The sequence below is a fragment of the Delphinus delphis genome, chromosome Y (genome assembly GCF_949987515.2).
Source record: "Delphinus delphis chromosome Y, mDelDel1.2, whole genome shotgun sequence".
Lineage (NCBI taxonomy): Eukaryota > Metazoa > Chordata > Mammalia > Artiodactyla > Delphinidae > Delphinus > Delphinus delphis.
This window is the reverse complement of record NC_082705.1, coordinates 1,610,776-1,629,583: the sequence shown is the minus strand read 5'-3', so window position 1 is coordinate 1,629,583 and position 18,808 is coordinate 1,610,776. Positions and strand designations below refer to the sequence as shown.

General features: G+C 45.9%; 1 protein-coding gene across 1 annotated transcript; it reads right to left on the bottom strand.

The window, feature by feature from the left end:
• Nucleotides 1-2,247: 2,247 nt before the first annotated feature.
• On the bottom strand, nucleotides 2,248-4,978 carry LOC132419236 (testis-specific Y-encoded protein 3-like). Its single transcript, XM_060003231.1, has 6 exons — nucleotides 4,295-4,978; nucleotides 3,610-3,687; nucleotides 3,400-3,511; nucleotides 3,157-3,302; nucleotides 2,962-3,050; nucleotides 2,248-2,321 (listed from the first exon to the last, which is right to left on the bottom strand). The coding sequence occupies exons 1-6, from the start codon at nucleotides 4,976-4,978 to the stop codon at nucleotides 2,306-2,308; spliced, it is 1,125 nt and encodes a 374-aa protein (XP_059859214.1). The 3' UTR covers nucleotides 2,248-2,305.
• Between the last annotated feature and the right edge of the window lie 13,830 nt (nucleotides 4,979-18,808).

The following is an 18,808-nucleotide window of genomic DNA, read 5'->3' as shown; positions in this document are numbered from 1 at the left end:
AAACCTCAGGCAACGTGTGCAACTGTGCATTCAATCTACTCGCACCTAGATATTAGGCCCCACATGAAAAAGCCCTTAAGAGACCGGGTCACACCTACGTCTAAGCTCTGTAGCCCAGGAGGAAACTCAGTAAGCTATAGCCTCTGGGGCACACATCATGCCAAGTCTCCAGACAATGACAATCAAGTCAACCGTCCACAGTTTACAGTTCCGCTACCTGATCCATGAACGTCTGCCCAGCTTCACTCCAGGACAGGTCAGGCCTAAGCATAGCCTTGGTACCTAAGCACTAGCAGGAGATGTTAGGCGTTGGGGGAGCCTGTCCCAACCTTTGCTTTGGTGATTAAGTCCTTTGCAAGACCTTACTAAATGTTCTGGATGTGGATAAACATCCTGGAGTCCTTAGAACAAGCCCCGTCTGAGGTTGCCTAAGACCACGCACCAGTATGCTGTCCCACTCCCACTGCAGGGTTATCAGAGCATAGTTTATTTTTACCAGCACCAGGAAAGACAGGGACCAGCATGTGGAAGCCCCAAGGGTTCCTTGAGGTGTACAGTGCGAGAAGCTGAGAAGACCTGTTTCCACAGTGTCTGTGGGGTGGTTGTGGGGACAGCAGCGGGCAAAGGCCAAGCCTTGCCTTCTAGACCTTCGGATGTCTCCACTGTAGAAGGGGCATAGCTGGGATGTAGATGTTCAAATACAAAACCTGACACTGAGCAGGCGATCTAACCCAGTGCACTTTGAAGGGGACATCCGTGACTCCATGAACTTTGATTGTCAAACCCTCGTCCTGGAAAGAGCTGGGGCTTTTGGGAGAAGGCTCTTCTACCAAAAGTCGTTGAGCGACAGCTCAACATGTGGGACGGAAATGGTACTGTCAATATGCCACCCTCAGGGACGCCTGTGCTGGAGCCGCTGTATCTGGGAAGAGAGAAGAACACTGGGGGGACAAACATTGAACATTCCCTGCTCCGTTTGTGGCAGAGTCTGTCCTTTGCCTGGTCCAGAGACAGACGTGCTTCTGGGAAGCAGCCAGCCACTTGGCAAGGAGCACCCGAAGTGCTCACCACTTCCTGGGTGAGCTCGGTATGCTCTAGGTCTTCCCATTGGCCTCAGGGGCACAGAGTGCTGGCAAGGCCCCAGAAGAAGGACAGTGCCTTTGTGGTTGAAACACGGTGTGCCCAGCCATTCAGCGAGGATGGGACACCTCTACCAGACTGTTCATGAGAAAAATGTTTACTTTCTGGGGACCTGGCCTGAAGCGGGCCTTGCGCAAAGGGCTTAAGCCTGTCTGAAAATAGGGATATTAACCACTGTGCCGTCACGGGACAGAGAGCACACAGCTGGGTGGCCTGGCACTTGCCTGTTTAACATCCCCAACTCCCCACTCCCCTCACCTCTCCCCTCTCCCCGTGTGCCCTTTTGTACCCAAACTGAGTCCCCCGGAAAAAAGAACAGAGTTCACGTGAGCTCACTCAGATGTGAGGGACTCTGTTTCTGTTTGCTTAGCCGTTTCCCAGCAAACTTACCTTTTCCCCTGGTCACCTTTGCCAGAGCAAACTAACATCCTCACTGCCTTCCCACTCGTGTCTCCCTCACCTCCCCAGATGTCCTCCATACACCTTATACCCCCATGTCCTGAGATGTTGTCTGGAACCCTAGCCCTGAGGGGCTAATTGTCTCAGCAAAAGACCCTGTGTTCATATGCACTAGAAGGGCATCCGGTCCAACAGTGAATTAAATGCTAAGGCTTCCCCCCGTTGTATCCCATTAAAGTGTCTGATGATATGCAACAGGGAGGATACATGGAGGACCACTATCCAACAAAATTAACTTCCAGCATTTCGATCTCAGGCCCTTGCTCACCAGGCCCTTTCCTTGAACTTCCGCATTTCCCTTGGAAAAATGACAGGCCCCAGTTAACCAGTCCTTCTCTTATTTCTCCTTCCTCCCCAACCCCCATCCCACAGGCAGAACTGCATCCTCTGATGCAATCCCAAAGTATGATTTCCCCCCACCTCTACAACTCTCCATGGCCTGGTAATTCCCAGGCAGCAAACTGAGAAGCCTGCCTGGGGCTGATGTGTCTACCCTGAGCCCCTGCACAAACACCACACAAACACATACAACTGATGCTGCTTATTTATCTTCCGGTTTTATTCCAGGTTTACTGGTGTCTCCCTCTCTGTACGTCTCACCACCAGACCTCTCTTCGTTTCTTCGTGTGCACGACAACCGCGTTGACCGTTCGCCTTCACCCAAAGCAGCTTCTTAGGTCAAGGGTGATGCTCCATCACACGCATCTCAAGATCCGGAGTGCCTTTGAAAACACACACAGGCACACACATAATAACCCAACCTCTCTGAACGATGCTAAAGACCGCTTTATCTTTTTAAGGCCCTGCCCAGAAGACAGAGTCACATCCCCTGTGATCTCTTACATTTCCTCCAACCGCATATTAGAAACTTTTCTTCATCATCGATGCAAAATGGCCACTGTTCTCACAATAGCCATGGCAGGTGAAGGAGATGCATAAGAAAAGTAAAAGATGACGGTGATGATCAAAACAGAAAAAAGTGATGGGACAGCGGGGTAAGGCTTTGCACAAAGGGGTCTCACAGACCTTTGTGGAAACGGGGTGGTGGGGGGAACCTGAGGCAAGCCCAAATTTAAGGGGGCGGTACAGGAGGCCTGAGCGTGGGGCTGATGGCCATGGAATGACAGTTCAGAGACGTGCACCTTTGAATCTCAGTGACTTTGACTCTCATGCTGCTTCACTCGCCTAAAGCTTCCCTAGTCAGAACCAGTCCTGCACTGCAGTTTTCCAGACGTGCTGTCGCACCCTGACGCCCTCACGCCCTGGTGTCACTGTATGCCTCTGAGCCTCAACTCCTCCATGAGTGAAATAAACGACCCAGCTTACTCGTTTCAGCGCCCAGCCCCTGGGCTCCTTACCCACCTGTCCTCCTCTCGGTGACCTGTCCCGGTGGGGCCTTTCTCCCTCGGGTAGTAGCGCAGGGGATTGGGCCACAGGTCCTCGCCGATGATCTGGTAGGGGAAAGGGGCCCGGTCGGGACAGGCCAGGCCAGGCCCGGCCCACACCCCTCCCCCCGACCAACATCGCCATTGCTGAGGAGGCCCAGAGGCACCCCACCTCAGCAATCCTGCTAGAGCCTACACAGCTGTGGTCAGAGAACCAGTTGAAGAAGTTAAGGCCGCTGTTGTTGTGCCTGCGGCTATACACCTCCTTTTCAAAACGACGGTGCCACTGAATTGGAGCGAGATGAGATGCCCTATATCCTGTGGGAAAAGGAGCGTGGGACAAGGGCCTAAATCACGTTTCAAGTTCACCTCACCCCATCTGCCCTCCCCCACGATCCAGGGAGCTGTCTCTTACCAGTGACGTGAATGAGATACTCCTTAACAACCACCTCATTCTGGAAATAGGGGTTCTTCCGGAAAAACAACATGATCTTGCGGTAATCACTGGGATATGTGAGTTCCTCCACCTGCCGGGACAAAGTGGAGGCAGAGGGTCTCTCTTCAGCAGACCTGCACTTTCCTGCTTTCCGGGATAAATCATTTCCCCTCTCCTCCCCAGCCTGACCTTCAAGTTGGTCATGTAGCTAAGTATGTCTTTATCTTGGGTGCTAATCATGGCCGACATCCGGGGGTGGTTCACAAACTGCTTTTCGTCAAGGAGCCTCTAGATGGCGGAGGTGAAAGGGCTGGGAGAACAGAGCGAGCCTGGACAGCGGCCTGGGAGTGTCTGATCTCAAGGCGCCACTAGCATCTAGTCCTATTCCTTCAATACAGACTGCATGAAGGAACAATGAGCCCCTCGGGGTGTGCATATCTGTGCACTAAAACAGGGAGCCTCCGATTCTGAGAGGGAGGCCCTGATCTCCATCTGGACAGAACAAGCTTACTTCCGCACAGCAAACACTCCTGGCTCTAACTAGGATGCGCTTTCATAACTCCCCACTCTCACCTCCGTTTTCCCTGATGGTTATTCCAAGAAGAACCTGTGCACAAGACAACTCTTTTGTCTCAAGAGGCCCTGGTACTAATGACAATACCTTTTTGGACCTCTGCAACTAAAGCCCTAGTCTTACTTCCTGCTATGCAGAAAATCAGCATGCCCCCACAATTTCAGGATCACATTTCCCTGAGTGTGCCCACAATGCACAATCCAACGGATACATTTTGGTACCCAAACGGCCCGCTATGTTAGGTACCCCTTGCACTAGCCCGGCCACAACGTGGTCTCTCAAATACAAAATTAAGGATACAACTTTGACCCAGAAGCCAGGGATGCTCTGGATGATGGTGCTTCTGTGTTCCAGATAAGGCTTCCGCCTCCGAAGTGTTGTGACCTTGAGACGAAAGTGTTGTCGGCTGCACTCCCGATTCACAGGCTCCAGCTGTAACTGCAAGACCTTCAGCGCCTCCAGCGCCTCCAGCGAGGCGCTCTTCGGGGAAGGCCCTGGCTCTTCCTGCCCCTGCTCCTGGGGCTTCTCCTCCTGCTCTTCCGCCACCACCTGCTGCTGCTGCTTCTCCGCCACCACCTCCACCTCTTCCATCATGTCCTCCACAGGCTGCCAAAACACCTCCATGATCCGCGCCACCTCTCCCTCCAACAGGGCCGCGCATTGCCGCACCACCTCCCCGCTAAAGATGGCGGCCTCCTCGCCCCACCCATCAGCTAGGGCCAGCACCCTACCCAACTCCCGCACCACACCTGGGGACCCGCGGGCCCCTGCTTCCTGAGGACCCCCTCCCACACCTAAGATGACCCCGGGTCCCGCCTCACTGCCCATGCGGACCTGGTCTGAGCTGGGGCAGCGGCCAAGGTGCGGCAGTTGGAAGCTCAGCACGTGGGCCGAGCACCACGCAGGCCCAGCGACTACAATCGCGCTTCGCTGCGGACTGAATCGTTCCCAGGAGCCTCTGCGGTGAAGAGCGCTGAAACGCATGCGCAGGAGCTTTGGACACCAGGCATGAGTGTCCAGGTGGCAGGAAGCAGCTCCAAGCCACGCCCAGGCTGCTCTCCCCCCATCACGACCAATCAGGGCGAGGACAGTGGGCGTCACCCTCGGCTGCCTCGCCCCTCGCCCTGTGGAAACAGGCCGGTCTCCGGGATTACCGGGTCCCCCAAAACACCCCTTCTGCCCCCGGATTTAGCAGCCCAGGTTCCACAAGGAGCTGGCCTCCAGGGAGGCCTCCGGCCTTGCGTCTGGGGTGCCCGGCTGCCCTGTGATACCTATGTGGCCTGTGCCAGTTGGAGCCAGGAGTTCCCGCTCCAAAATCAGGAAATCAGAATCCGGTTTGCCTCGGGACCTTTAACCACTGGGAACTCTCAGAAAATGTACAAGGAAATGCATGGTGGCCGAAGTTGCTGGATACTTTTCTTCCAGGGGACCGAGAGCCCGAAGCTCTGTGGCATGAGAGGGGAGTGTCCGGCAAACCCAGCTCTTTGCTAGACTTGAATTCCTTTGCTCAAGAGCAGAAAAGCCACGCAGTGAAGAGCTCCGTCTGAGTGTCTGTCTCCCCTCTGTCTTTCTCTGTGTGTGTGTGTGTGTGTGTGTGTGTGTGTGTGTGCGCGCGCGCGCGCGCGCGTTCTTGTTTCTGTATGTATCTGCTCCCTCCGTCTGTGGCCCACTCTTCTGGGATCCCCTCTGGATACTTAAACTCTCCGAGAAATTCTACCTTGCCTGGCACCAAAAGGGCTCTCCTCGTGTGTGATTGGCACCCACGGGTTCTCGGACTTTGTGTGACCACACGCTTGCATAGTGCCTTTCAAACTCTTGAGTGGCAGGCAAAAATTGCCTTTCTGCTAGCCAACATAAGGTGACAAGCGTCCCTCCGGGAACGGACATTGACACATGGCACAAGACGAAGTTGACTTGGCCATCCTGTGTTTTGAGAGACCGAGAGAGGGACGACACGCTTTGGTGGCACTGGGGAACGCCAGAAACTTTATTTGGACACGTGCGCACACACTGAGGTGCTGAGGACTGCACCACGCACGCATGCATGCCTTCACCACTGCCAACCCGAGGATGTGAATTTTGCCGACCCTAAGGATGCCCTGTGAAAGTGGTTCTGCTCTTGTCCACCTTCCAAATGAGATCACATCCCAGCCCAGCCCTTCGCCCCAGTCTTGTGGGACAGGGGAGCAGGGGTAGAATCCAGCTAAGCCATCACGGCCATAATCCTGAGCCACAAGGGTTGTCAGAACATTAGAGTGATGTCTTAAACCAGCAAAATCAGTGTGAGGCAGTCGGTTATGCCTCGGTGTGGGTCGGTGTGCCAAACCTTACGAAAAAAAGGCCAGGTGTTTCTCAAGGGCCTACACAGGGGTGGGGGGAAAGGTTGCTCGTGCACTGGAGAAGGAGATAAAGGTGGCTGTAGCTGAGATGGGAGTGGGGCTGGAGGGGTGGGGGGTGGGTCTTTCCTCTTCCGGGCCTGGACATCGGGCCCTTTGTGATTCTTGTGTACTTTGCATCCTCCCTGTCCTTCCACAGGTGCTTTCTTCCTCCCTCTAGTCTCAGCCCCTGGTCGAGGGTGCTGGCGTGTGATGCCCCTTACACTTTGCTCCACGGGTGGTATCTCCGGGCTGGATTCCCTGGCCTGGGGGCTTCAACTGGCCCACAGTTTACGTACGTTCTATAAGCTCTTTAAGCTTTTCCACGTCCCCGCGTCCATCCCAACGTCCACGCATGCATGACAGTAGTCGTGCCTATTCCTGAGCACGCACGTGCACACACGTGCCCCCCCACTCCCCCCCCACACACGCCACACACGGGCAGGTACCTGAGCAGAACTCTACACGTACCTGTTTCCACAAGAAAGGATTTTGGTCAGCGCTCCCTTGTTTACTGTCCCAGTTGTTTTCTGTCCCCCGCCTCCCCTCTGTGGATCTAGCCCATGTGCACATTTAGCTCCACGGGTTGTTCTTGGAACGATTGCCCTGCCTACGGGATGGTGTGGTTGAAAGTGGGTGCAGTGGGAGCTGAGTCACGTGCACCTGTGTTCTGTTTCCTCCCGGTTGCCTTGGACAGGGTGACCATGGGGAGCACGCAGGCTCGATTCCATTCCCCGTGCCCCTGTCTGTGGCACCATACAGGAAGACAAGGTGCTAGGGGCCCAGCCGACTTGGGACACGCTTTCCTCTTCCTGGAGCTCTCAGGTTGGTTCGCGTGTCCCCGGGCCGTCTGCTTAGAGAGGTGCTCCAGGGCTCCCTTTGCTCTGTAGGTGTTTGCCCTCAGCTGGTTTCTCTTTCCCCCTCAGGCAGCTGTGGGAGGCCACTGGGAACCAGGTCGTGGCTACGTGTGTGCTACAATGTCCTGAAGATGGATCCAGCACTTGGGTGAAGAAATTAGTCTCTGAAGGTGAGGCTGAAAAGAGGAGGTGGGCTCCCTTCCCGTCTGCCCTGCTGTTTACTGCTAAACACGCACAGAGCCCCCACCCTGATGGCCACCCTGGGAATCTTGCCTGCCCCGGGGGCCAGCGTCAACCCATCCCTGGTGCAGAAAGCAGCACCCTCTTCATTCGCCGGGAGGCCCTCTGCCCACTCGGGGCCTCACTGACTTCGTCAAGGACAAGGCTACCTTTCCGTTCCTCTCGGTAGCTCTGTGTTGGCCGAGCCTACCGCTCGGCTGTAGGTCCGCTGACCCCCTGGTAACGGGTTGGCCAGGTGACACCGAAGAGCCTGACCTAGAAACCAGGGGCCCTGCCAGTGTCACCTGGGGCAGACCTCCTTCAGGTTCTGTGTGATACACAGAGAGAATGTGCCCCCAGCGACACCGGGCAGAGACGTGCCAGCAGAGAAGGGCATAGGGACCGGAGGATGTGATCGCTTTAGACAGGCAGCGAGGCGGGATATCTGACAGAGGGGCCCCCGGCCGCAGTCAGAGAAAGAGACACGAGCTCACGCGCTGAAAGTGTAGAGTCCCCAACACGGTCTCTGCAAATGCATCCAGGGCCCATTCTGTGATTGTATTCACCATAGACTTTGGCCAGGGATGCGATGCTAGAGATTCAGCCTGGGTCCACAGTGTGAGTGCATTGGCTACAGCCTGTGTCAGTGGGTTTACTGCTGAATATTCAGCCTGGGCCCATGGTATGACTCTGGAAGCTACAGCTTGTATGCAAAGATTTACTGATGGGGATTCAGCCTGAATCCACAATGTGACTGTCCTAGCCTGAGGCTGTATTGGTGGATTTAGAGCTAGGGATTCCGTTTCTGTCAAAATACTTACTGGTAGTGATTCAGACTGTGTCCAGGTATTTACCACTGGAAATGGAGCCTGAGTCCACATATTTACTAATGGAGATTTAGTCTGTGTCTACTTTGTGACTGTGTCAGCTGCAGGTTGTGTCCAGGGATTTACTGCTGGAGTTCAGCCTGGGTCCACTGTGTGACTGCAAGGTACAGCCTGTGTCCAGGGAATTCCTGCTGAAGAGTCAGACTGAGTCACAGTTCAAATGTACCTGCCTCAGGCAGTATCCCAAGTTTTGCTTCTGAAGAATCATACTTGGTTCCTGGTGTGACTATATCAGATACAGTCTCTATCCAGGGTTTACATTCCACGATCAATGGTGTGCATGTTTCAGAACCAGCCTCTGTCCAGGCATTTTCTTCTGCAGATTCAACCTGGATCCACGGTGTGACTGTATCAGCCTCAGGCCTTGACCAAGGATTTACTTCTGGAGTGAGAGCCTGAGTAAATAGTGTGACTTTGTCAGATATAGGTTGTGCAAAGGGATATCCTGAGTCCATGGTGTTACTACATCAGCCAGAGGATGTGTCCAGGTCTCTACTGCAGGAAATTAAGCCTGGGTAAGTTATATGATTGTATCAGATACATTCTCTGTCCACTGATTTTCTGTTGGAAGTTCAGTTTGGATCCACTGTATAACACTATCAGATGCAGGCACTGCCCAGGGACTTAGTGCTAGAGAATCAGCCTGGGTCCATAGCATGTCTACATCAGTTGCAGCTTGTGTCCATGGATTTACTGCTAGAGATTCAGCCTGGGTCCACCATGTGAATGTGTCAGTTATAGTTTTTGTCCATGGATTTATTTCTGAAAGTTCACCCTGAGTGCACTGTGTGACTATATCAGTTATAGGCTGAGTCCAGAGGTTTACTGCTAGAGATTCAGCCTGAGTCCATGGTGTGACTGTATTAGACACAAGATGTGTCAAGGACTTTACTCCTGGAAATTCAGTCTTTACCTGTGGTGTGATGGTATCAGTTATTTCTGTCCAGTGATTTACTGCTGCAGTTTCACCCTGGGTCAACAATGTGACTGTTTCAGTTTCAGATTATGCCCAGGGATTTACTTTTGGAGATTCAGCCTGGGTCCAGAGCGTTAATGTACCAGCTTAATTTTTTGCTCCAGGGTTGATTATAGCAATAACTGACTGAATCCAGGGTCTCATCGTGTCAGCTTCAGACTGAGTCCACAATCTATCTTTAACACCTTCAAACTCATCCCAGGGCCTGACCGTAAAAGCATCATGTTGTATCCAAGTTTCCACCTTATCGGGTTGGTTCCAGGGCTTGACTATTTTCCTTTGTGGACTGTATCCAGTGGTGGGATGTTTTGATTACTGGCTCTGTCCACAGTGTGACTGTCTCCATTTGAGTCTGGAACCAGTGTTTGACATTTTCAGCTTCAAACTGAGTCCAGGATCTGGCTAGATCACCTTCAGATTGGGCCCAGGAGTGGGCTGTTTCAAATTCTGTCTCGATCCAAGGTTTGCACGCATCCATCCATTTGAGTATTCAACCAAGGTCTGACTCTATCAGATTCAGGCTCAGACCAAGAAATGATTGTCGGAGATTCAGGTTGGCTCCAGGTTCTGATTTTATCAGTTTGTGTTTGCAACCAGAGTCTGACAGCATCAGCTTCACGCCTAGTCCATGCTATGACTGTATTAACTTTAGACTGTGTCATGAGTCTGAATGTAGATGATTCAGGCTTTGTCCATTGTTGGATACTACCAGCTTCAGACTGAATCCATGGTCTAACCACGTCATCTTCAGGCTGAGTCCAAGAGTGGAGTGTTTTAAAGTCTGCCTGGGTCCTCTCTCCCATTTGATCAGGTTTTGTCCAGAACCAAGATCTGGCTGTACCAGCTTCAGGATGGCTCCAGGGTCTGATTGTTTCAGTTTCAGTGTGGGTCCAATATTTGATTGCATCTGCTTCTGGCTGAATCCAATGTCTATCTTTACCTTCTTCAGTCTGAGTTCTGGGTCTGACAATTTGGAATTTAGTCTGAATCCAGGGTCTGCTTCCTTTAGTCTGTAACCATGGTTTGGTTGTATCGGCTTTTAATTGAGTCAAAGGTCTTGCTGATTGCATTCCTGACTGGGTCCAAGTTTGGACAATGTCGGCTTCAGGCTGAGGCCACGGTCTGATTGTACCAACTTTAGAGTGGATTAAAGGATCACTTACCTTAGTAACTATATGAACCAAAAGCCATGTTGTATCTTTAGTGTGCATCTGGGGTTTGACTATATAGTGTCATGTTTATTCAATGGACTCCTTCTACCCACTTGACTTAAGGATCTGATCGTCCTTGTCTTATACTGGGCCAAAGATGTAATTGTATTGACTGCAGATGGAGCTCAAGTAAAGTTCCTATTAAGAGTTGATGCAGTCCAAAATTGAGTTGACTTAGATTCAGGGAGAAGCCTGTATTCTTCTGTCTTTTCTATAGGTCCTTGGGATCTAACTATATTTAAGACAGGCTGAAACCAGGGTTCCAAGGTATCAGTTACCATAGGATATTGGGATCTCTCTTCATATAGTATGGAATGAGCCCAGAATCCAATTTTATTAACAATTAAAGGGACCCATGGTTGCAAGTTATAAGTTACTGGTTTAACAACAGCATCAACTCTATCAGCTACATGATGTATTTGGCTTCTAACACTCTCCTCACTAGATTGAATTTGCATAACTATTCCTGTTTTATCAGGCACAAAATGGGTCCAAGGTCCAACAGCAGGTGTAATTTCTAGCCAGGGTCTAGCTAGAAGTTGACCATGGAAAGGAGCCTTAGTAGACTGAACTTGAGACTGAACAGTATCAATCTCAGAATGAACTTTTGATCCATCTATGTCACTTGAAAACAGAACATGTGATCCACCAGCATTACCTAACGGTGGAGTATGAAGCCCAGTTATACCACCTAAAGGTTTAACCCAGGATCTTAGTGAATCTGTCATAGTTTGATACTTACATTTCATTGCGTCTCTGTGAGGAAGGTTCCAGGGTGTAGGTATATCAGGTGTTGGAGTGTTCTGAGGTCCAGACAGAACAGAAGGATCAGAAATATCAGCCACTGGGGTACTCCAGGGCATAGCTGTATGAGAAGGATCCCATGATGTGGCAAGAGGAGAGGTCCAAGATTGTACCATTGGGAATGTGCTAGCGGAGGAGAGCTGACTGCTTTGAAGGCGTAACTGTGTGCTGCCAGGAAAAGAGTCTCCATTATTTGACCCAAAAAGTACTGGAGGAGGATTTCAGCGCTGTCTGTTCAGTGGGAAGGTACCTAATCTTCTCCTCCACGACTGTTCAGAGAATCCATGGGAGGTCAAAATGGTAGAGGCCCTGTGCAGGCTAAGCCTGTCTTGTATACCACGTCCTACCCCAGGAGAAAAACTGCAGGGTAGAGAAAAAATAGGATCCAGTGGCTTCTGGGGTGCCTTGATTAGCCATCTCATCCAAGATAGGCAGGGGGCTGTCTTGGTCACAAGAACTGGGTCATAACAGGCCACCGAGGACTCACTGACCAGGCCTACCAGTTCCCAGTGGTTGCCAAAGTGACAGAGAACAGGACTACCCTGCTGTATCTGAATAAGGCAACAAAGATAACCCATATATATATGAGATAGATAGGCATATATTAAATACATAAGAAACATATCCACATTACATATAGGTATATAATATAAGTGAATTATAAGATACATATTTATACATTATGTATATGCTTAACATTGTTTATAAGGACATTAAAATATATAAGGTTTATCTTTTTTTCTACCACATATAAATTCCAAATGACATGACAAACATGTGCCTACTTCAGGGAGGTCCATTAAACCACTTAGGTACAAATAACCATAACGCTGATTAAAAGAGGAAAATAGTAGGGGGAATTTAGAGAAAATTATAAAAAGTAAACTACATATTCAGCAACTTTATTTGGATGTCACTTATTATCCCCTTAGCTGGGTATTTCTAGGCAGACTACCTCTACTGCTTTTAGTCTGGTTCAAGCCATCATTCCTGCTTCCTTCTCACCCATCCTTATCCCACCATTTGTTCTCATCCAAGCAGGCAGAATGACACTCAGAGTAAAGGCCAAGGGCTTTATGTTGTTACCCCCTGATCTCAACGCTTAACATTTTTCCTTTGTTCATTTTGCTACAATCCAAGAATCGTAACCTCCTGTTCTTTCCATAGTTTCAAAGATTATTTTTAGTAAGTTCTCTACTTCTCAATGAAAATATTCCAGCTTTATTTTATTTTATTTTTCTTTTTTTTTAAACATCTTTATTGGAGTATAATTGCTTTATAGTGGTGTGTTAGTTTCTGCTGTTTAACAAAGTGAATCAGCTATACATATACATATATCCCCATATCCCCTCCCTCTTATGTATCCCTCCCACCCTCCCTATCCGACCCCTCTAGGTGGTCACTAAGTACCATCCAGCTTTGTTTTTGATCTGAAGAATAAATGTCTCTATGCATCTTCTTTTACATAGTGATGATATATGTTTACATATATCTATATGATTATGTAACCCTCATAGTGGAAAAAACTTTCTTTTTTTTAAATTAAATTTAATTTATTTTTTATACAGCAGGTTCTTATTAGTTATCTATTTTACATTAAACTTTTTTTATGTATCATTTAACGTGACATCTACCCTCTTAAATTTTTAAACATATTGTATAACATTTGTCAATCTGTATACAGCATGTTGTACAGCATATATACAGAATTTATTCATCTTGCATAAATGAAAGTGTACATATATTTCATAGAATTTTACACACATTTTTATATGTCACCCCAAAGGTAACTGCCCTTATACAGTAAGTACCCAGCAGTCTTCTGGATGACTCCAGATGCAAAAATTGTTACTTTCAGTCGGGTGGATATGTTGATGGTGGCAGAATGAGAGGTCCACCAGCTTAACTGACAGCTTCTTGGTACTGTTCCCAGAGTTACCGTGGTCTGAAGGAACAGATATAGGAAGGATTGTGAGATATGGGTTATTATGTCTCCTAAGTATTTTATACCATCGCTTCCTAAGATTTTTACAGTATATCTTTCAATTTTTTTAATTACATAAAATTCCTGAAATACCCTCACTTCTTTGCTTCCATCTCATCTCATATACACTTATGTTATACACTCTTGGAATTTGTAGCTGTTCCCAAATCCTTGCGAAACAGAATAATAGAACACAGAATAATTGTAACCATTGATAGTTACTTTACTTCCTTAAGGACTCAGTTGTTTCTCCCTGTAAAGTGGAGTAATATGGATTTAATTATTAATAGTTTTTAAAGTTTCCATTTTATTTTCTGCTTCATTTGCTTTTTTATATTAATTTCTAAACTACATTTATGATACAACAGACCATAACTTTTGTGGCTTACTCTGATATTGGTATACCCTGCACTGTCTGTATGAGCAGTTATAACAGCTCTTCCAGAAGATGTTATAAGTGTGAGAAAGCAGTATTTCTTCCCTCCTGATAGGGTATCACAGGATGACCACTCCTGTGTCTCCTTTGACTTGATCTTTTCCAGCCTATAGCCATGTAAGATACCTTCTTGGTCCGTGACTCCTGAAATGTCAGAGTTTAAATGTTTCCTAAGGGAAAAGAAAAATAAAGAACATAATAAAATTAGAGTGAGAAAAACATCCATTTAAGCCAAAATGTCTGCCAGTATAAGGTCTTTTACTTACTTAGTAATATAATCCAACAAATTTCTACTTTGTATCCCTGTAACTGAAGTTCTACATTATACACTGAATACAATTTGAGTTTTGGAACTTCAAGCTTCCTTTTTAATATATTTTCCAAAGAAGATAAACGTCCTTTTAATGCATCAAAATCCAAAGCCAATATAGTTAATTGTAATGAAGGAAATATAAAAAATAAACACAACTGTGATTCCCTTATGGCTCTAGGTATACTTAAAGTTTAGTCAGACAGCTGGCTATGGAGAGGATCCACCACCGACTCATGAATAATAATGCCCTGGTGGGTTTCAGCCATGGATACTAGCCATGGGGTGTCACTGGATGCTGACGGTGGGGCAGTCATTGGGGTCGATGAGCTTAACCACTGCTTTTGAGAATTAGGTACTAAAAGGGTCAGATAGGAGGGGAAGAGGTAAACATAACATGACAAACAACATCTTGTTGAATGACTAATGAGATTTGTCATCCTACATTTTTTATTTGATGAAGAGGGAAAAGAGGAGAATACAGAGAAGAGTGAGAAGGGATAAAGGTTGCAAAAATGGAAGATTAAGGGAAAGAGAAGAATGAATAAGAAATAGGAAATGAGATTAAAAAAATAATGAGAAAAACAGAAGATATTTTAAGAGGTTAAAGAAAAACAAAAGTATCTTCCCCAGTACTAAGACAAAAAAGAGGAGAAAAATCCCAGGTATCTATAACTTACTACCACATCAGTGAAAAAACAGTCCCCAAAACTGGTAGAAGCAAAGTGGAGCTTTCATGTTGGCTCACGTGTATGTGAATGCAAGAGAGGATTCTAGTAGAATAGCTCTCAAGGTTGAGAGTGAGATTACAGAGTACAGAATGTCTGACATCACAATAACTACTAGTGAGATAGCTACCTTCCTTCTATCACAAGTAGTCAACTCGAAATGTTATACGTAAGAAATTTAATGAAGTTAAATATTTTTAAATTAAAATTTTTATCTATCTCAATATTAACTTTCATTTTTGGAATGGGCCAAGCAATATCCCAGTTCCACACCATGAAAAAATTATGATCTATTTGGGCATTACCACGTGGCTTTCTTTACCTACTACACACTACTTATTAAGTAAAGGAATTAGGTAGGCCTATATGACCTGACATAGAAGTTAATGAAATACTGATTGATTATAGTTTAAAATAATTTACAGATATGAATACACAAATGATACCATATTTTACTTATACACTTATTCACATGCCCATACCTACTTAGTCATCACTCTCAACTCAGGAACACTTATCGTATAAATTTGTAGAAAATTATCTCAAGACCTAAATTCACTTTGCTATGATGGCAGTCTGGGGCAAAGAGAAACTATTCAATCATTGTTTGCCAAAGTCCTCACATAGAATGTGCTATATACGGAACACATAAACATGAGGAAAGAAGCTTTTACCCTAATTGAGTTTTCAATTTAGGGGAAGAGTATGTCATTTAAGGTGAATTTCTGCTGGCCAATCCAGTATAAAATCCATTATATAAGAATAAACTTATATTTCATATCATATGAGTCATGAGGTAGCAGCTAAGTCAGCTTTATGATTTTATCAGAAATCTGAGTTCCTTCTATCTACTTGGAAAATTTTGTACTTGACATTCATCCTCGAGATGACTGAAAGGTGCTTTCTCTATTTCAAAGAAGAAATGAAATAGGGCAAAATCTCATACCTTCCAGCTGAGTCAGACATTTAAGTCTCAATAAGTAGCCTTTTCTGACACTTCCAGTGCTCCCCATTGTATTTCTCCCTTTATTTCGTACCCTGTGCAAGGAACTACTCTTATCAATTCAGCTTTACAATAACACTCAGAAACATTTTAAAGTAATAAATTTGTAAAAATGACCACTCACAAACAAGAGGAGCACAAAGCTATAATAATGAACTATGGAAAAACTATGGGTATTAAACTTACGCTTGAATCAAAATCTGAAGGATGAGTAAAAATCAAGCAAACAAAATTTGAGAAGGGAGTTACTACTCTTTAAATAACTTGTTTAGAGGAGAGAAACCATGTGGTATCCAAGGTATTTAAAGAGAGCCAGTTAAAAGAAAGTAAAAAAAACAAGAGAGGGGGAAGCATCATAAGGGCAGAGAAGGAGATACTTACTCAATATAACCCTGTGAGAAATTCTCAGCACCCCCTCTTCTTCCAGCAGTGGTCATGAAGTTTTATACTGGGTTTTTAATTATTTTTAAAGGTAACAGAAAAATATTCAAGAACTGAGGTGATATCAAGATGGCAAACTAGGAAGCTCCAGGATCCCATCCCGCATTCCAACACCAACTCAACAGTGATATATTAATTCAAATACCTTTGTGGGAGCCCTAGAAACCAGTCAGGACCTGAAGCAAGCAAGCAAGTGCACAATCAGAAAAATCCACACTCAGGATCTTAAGAAATTCCATAGCGCTCTTGTCCCAACTCCTCCCAGTCTCAAAACCCTGCAATTGGAAAGAAACAACCAATCCCTGGTTCCCCCTACAGGATGGAAGAAAAAAAAAAAAAGAACCAAATGTTTGCCATTTTATGGACTGATGGTGGCCAAAGGGTTGGTTTCTGTCCTTACTGACTGAAAGCTCAGAAAGGTTTGGAAGCATAGTTTGGACATAGGTTGGAGGCCACTGAACAATGGCAGGTGCCACAGCATGTGAAAACTGCCGGAATAGTAAAGACCTGCAAGTGGCTGAGTACGAGAGATTACGGGAACAGGAATATAATGGAACATCTCAGGCCCTAGGAGAAACAAGACTGGGCCTCTTAGAAAAATAAGACATGTAAAAGTAGAGGAAGCCTACTTCCTCTACTGTATATAGGAAACAATTGACAAAAAACTACACGTGGAAGCCTACAGAGGCACATACCCAGAAAAGGCCTGAGAAGACCCAAATCTTCTCTCCATAATAGTTAGTAAATGTCTTCTCCTGCACCAACCCAGACTGCAATGTTTATTACAAATGCCAGATTTTCAAAACAGAGATAAAAAACCAAGACAAAAAACAAACAAACAAAAACAATACAACAGGAAAGCATGGCCTATTCAAAGGAACAAAATAAATCCCCCAAAAACCATCCATTCAGATATTAAATCTTTGGACTTACTTGACAAACAGTTTATATTTTCTGCATTATTGAGATTGTTTGGCATATAACAATAAATAAAGTTAAAGTGTACAATGTGTTCATTTAATACACATATGCTAGAGATGATTCCCAACAAAGAGTTAGCTAACTCCTCCATCATGTCACATAGTTAACCATTTCTTTCCGTGGTAAGAACATTTATGACCTACTCTCTTAGCAAGTTTCAAATGCACAATACAGAATTAATTACAGTAACCATGCTGTATCTTGATCCTGCCACAGCTAATTCACGTTATAACTGGAAGTCTGTACCCTTTGACCAACATTTGCCCATTTTCCCCACTCCCTAAGCCCCTGGTAACTACAACCCTATCTGTTTCTATGAGTTCCGTTTTTCTAGTTTCCCTGTATAAGCAGTTACAGTATTTTGCTTTCTCTGCCTGACTTAATTAGGATAATACCCTTGTGGTTCATCCATGTTGCCTTGCCAAATGGCAGAATTTCTTTCTCCCTCATGACTGAATAATACTACACTGTATAGATAGATAGATAGGTAGATAGATAACATGATGAATGGGTAAAGATGCAGCGTTTTCTTCATCCATTCATCCCATGAATGGGCATAGGTTGTTTCCACCTCTCTCTCTCTCTTTTTTTTTTTTTTTTGGTTGCATCGTGCAGCATGCAAGATACTAGTTCCCCAATCAGGGACTGAATGCAGTTGAAGCGCGGAGTCCTAATCACTGGACCACCAGGGAATTCCCTGTTTCCGTATCTCGACTATTATTTCTATATCTTGACTGTTGGAGATATTGCTTTGTATTTTCTTTCTATATATCCATAGAAGCTCAGTTCCTGGATCATATGGTAGCTGTATTCCTAATTTTTTGAGGAACCTTCATACTGTTGTCCATAGTGGTTACACCAACTTACATTCCCACCAACAGTGTAGGAGGTCTCCCTTCCTCCACACCCTCTCCATTACTTGCTATCTCTTGTCTTTTTGATGATATTATAGCCATCCTAACAAGTATGCAATAATCGCTCATTGTAGTTCTGTTTTGCATTTTGATGATGATTACCAGTGTTGAACATCTTTACATGCTTTTGTTGGCCATCTTATGTCTTCTTGGGAAAAATTCCTAGTTAGTTCCTCTGCCCAGTTTTTAATCACATTCTTTATTTACTTTTTTTTGGCATTGAGTTATATGAGTTCTTCACATACCTTGTATGTTAACCCCTTATTAGATGTATGACTTACAGATATCTTCTCTCATTCCATACATGGCCGTTTCATTTGTTGTTTCTTTTGCTGTGCAGAAGCTTTTTAGTTTAATGTGATCCAATTTGTTAAGTTCTGCTTTTGTTGACTGTGCTTTTGGTGTCATATACAAAACGATTATTGCCAACACCAATATCAAGGAGGTGTTTCCCCTATATTTCCATCTAAGAGTTTTATCGTCCCAGTTCTTAGAGACTTACTTAAATCTGTAATTCATTTCAAGTTAATTTCTGTGAATAGTGTAAGATAGGAGTAAAATTTCATTTTTCTCCTTGTGGTTATCAGTTTTCCCAACACCATTTATTGAAAAGACCATTCTTTCCCCATTCAGCATTTTGGTTCCCCTGTCAAATATTAGTTGGGAGATTTATTTCTGAGTTCTTGAT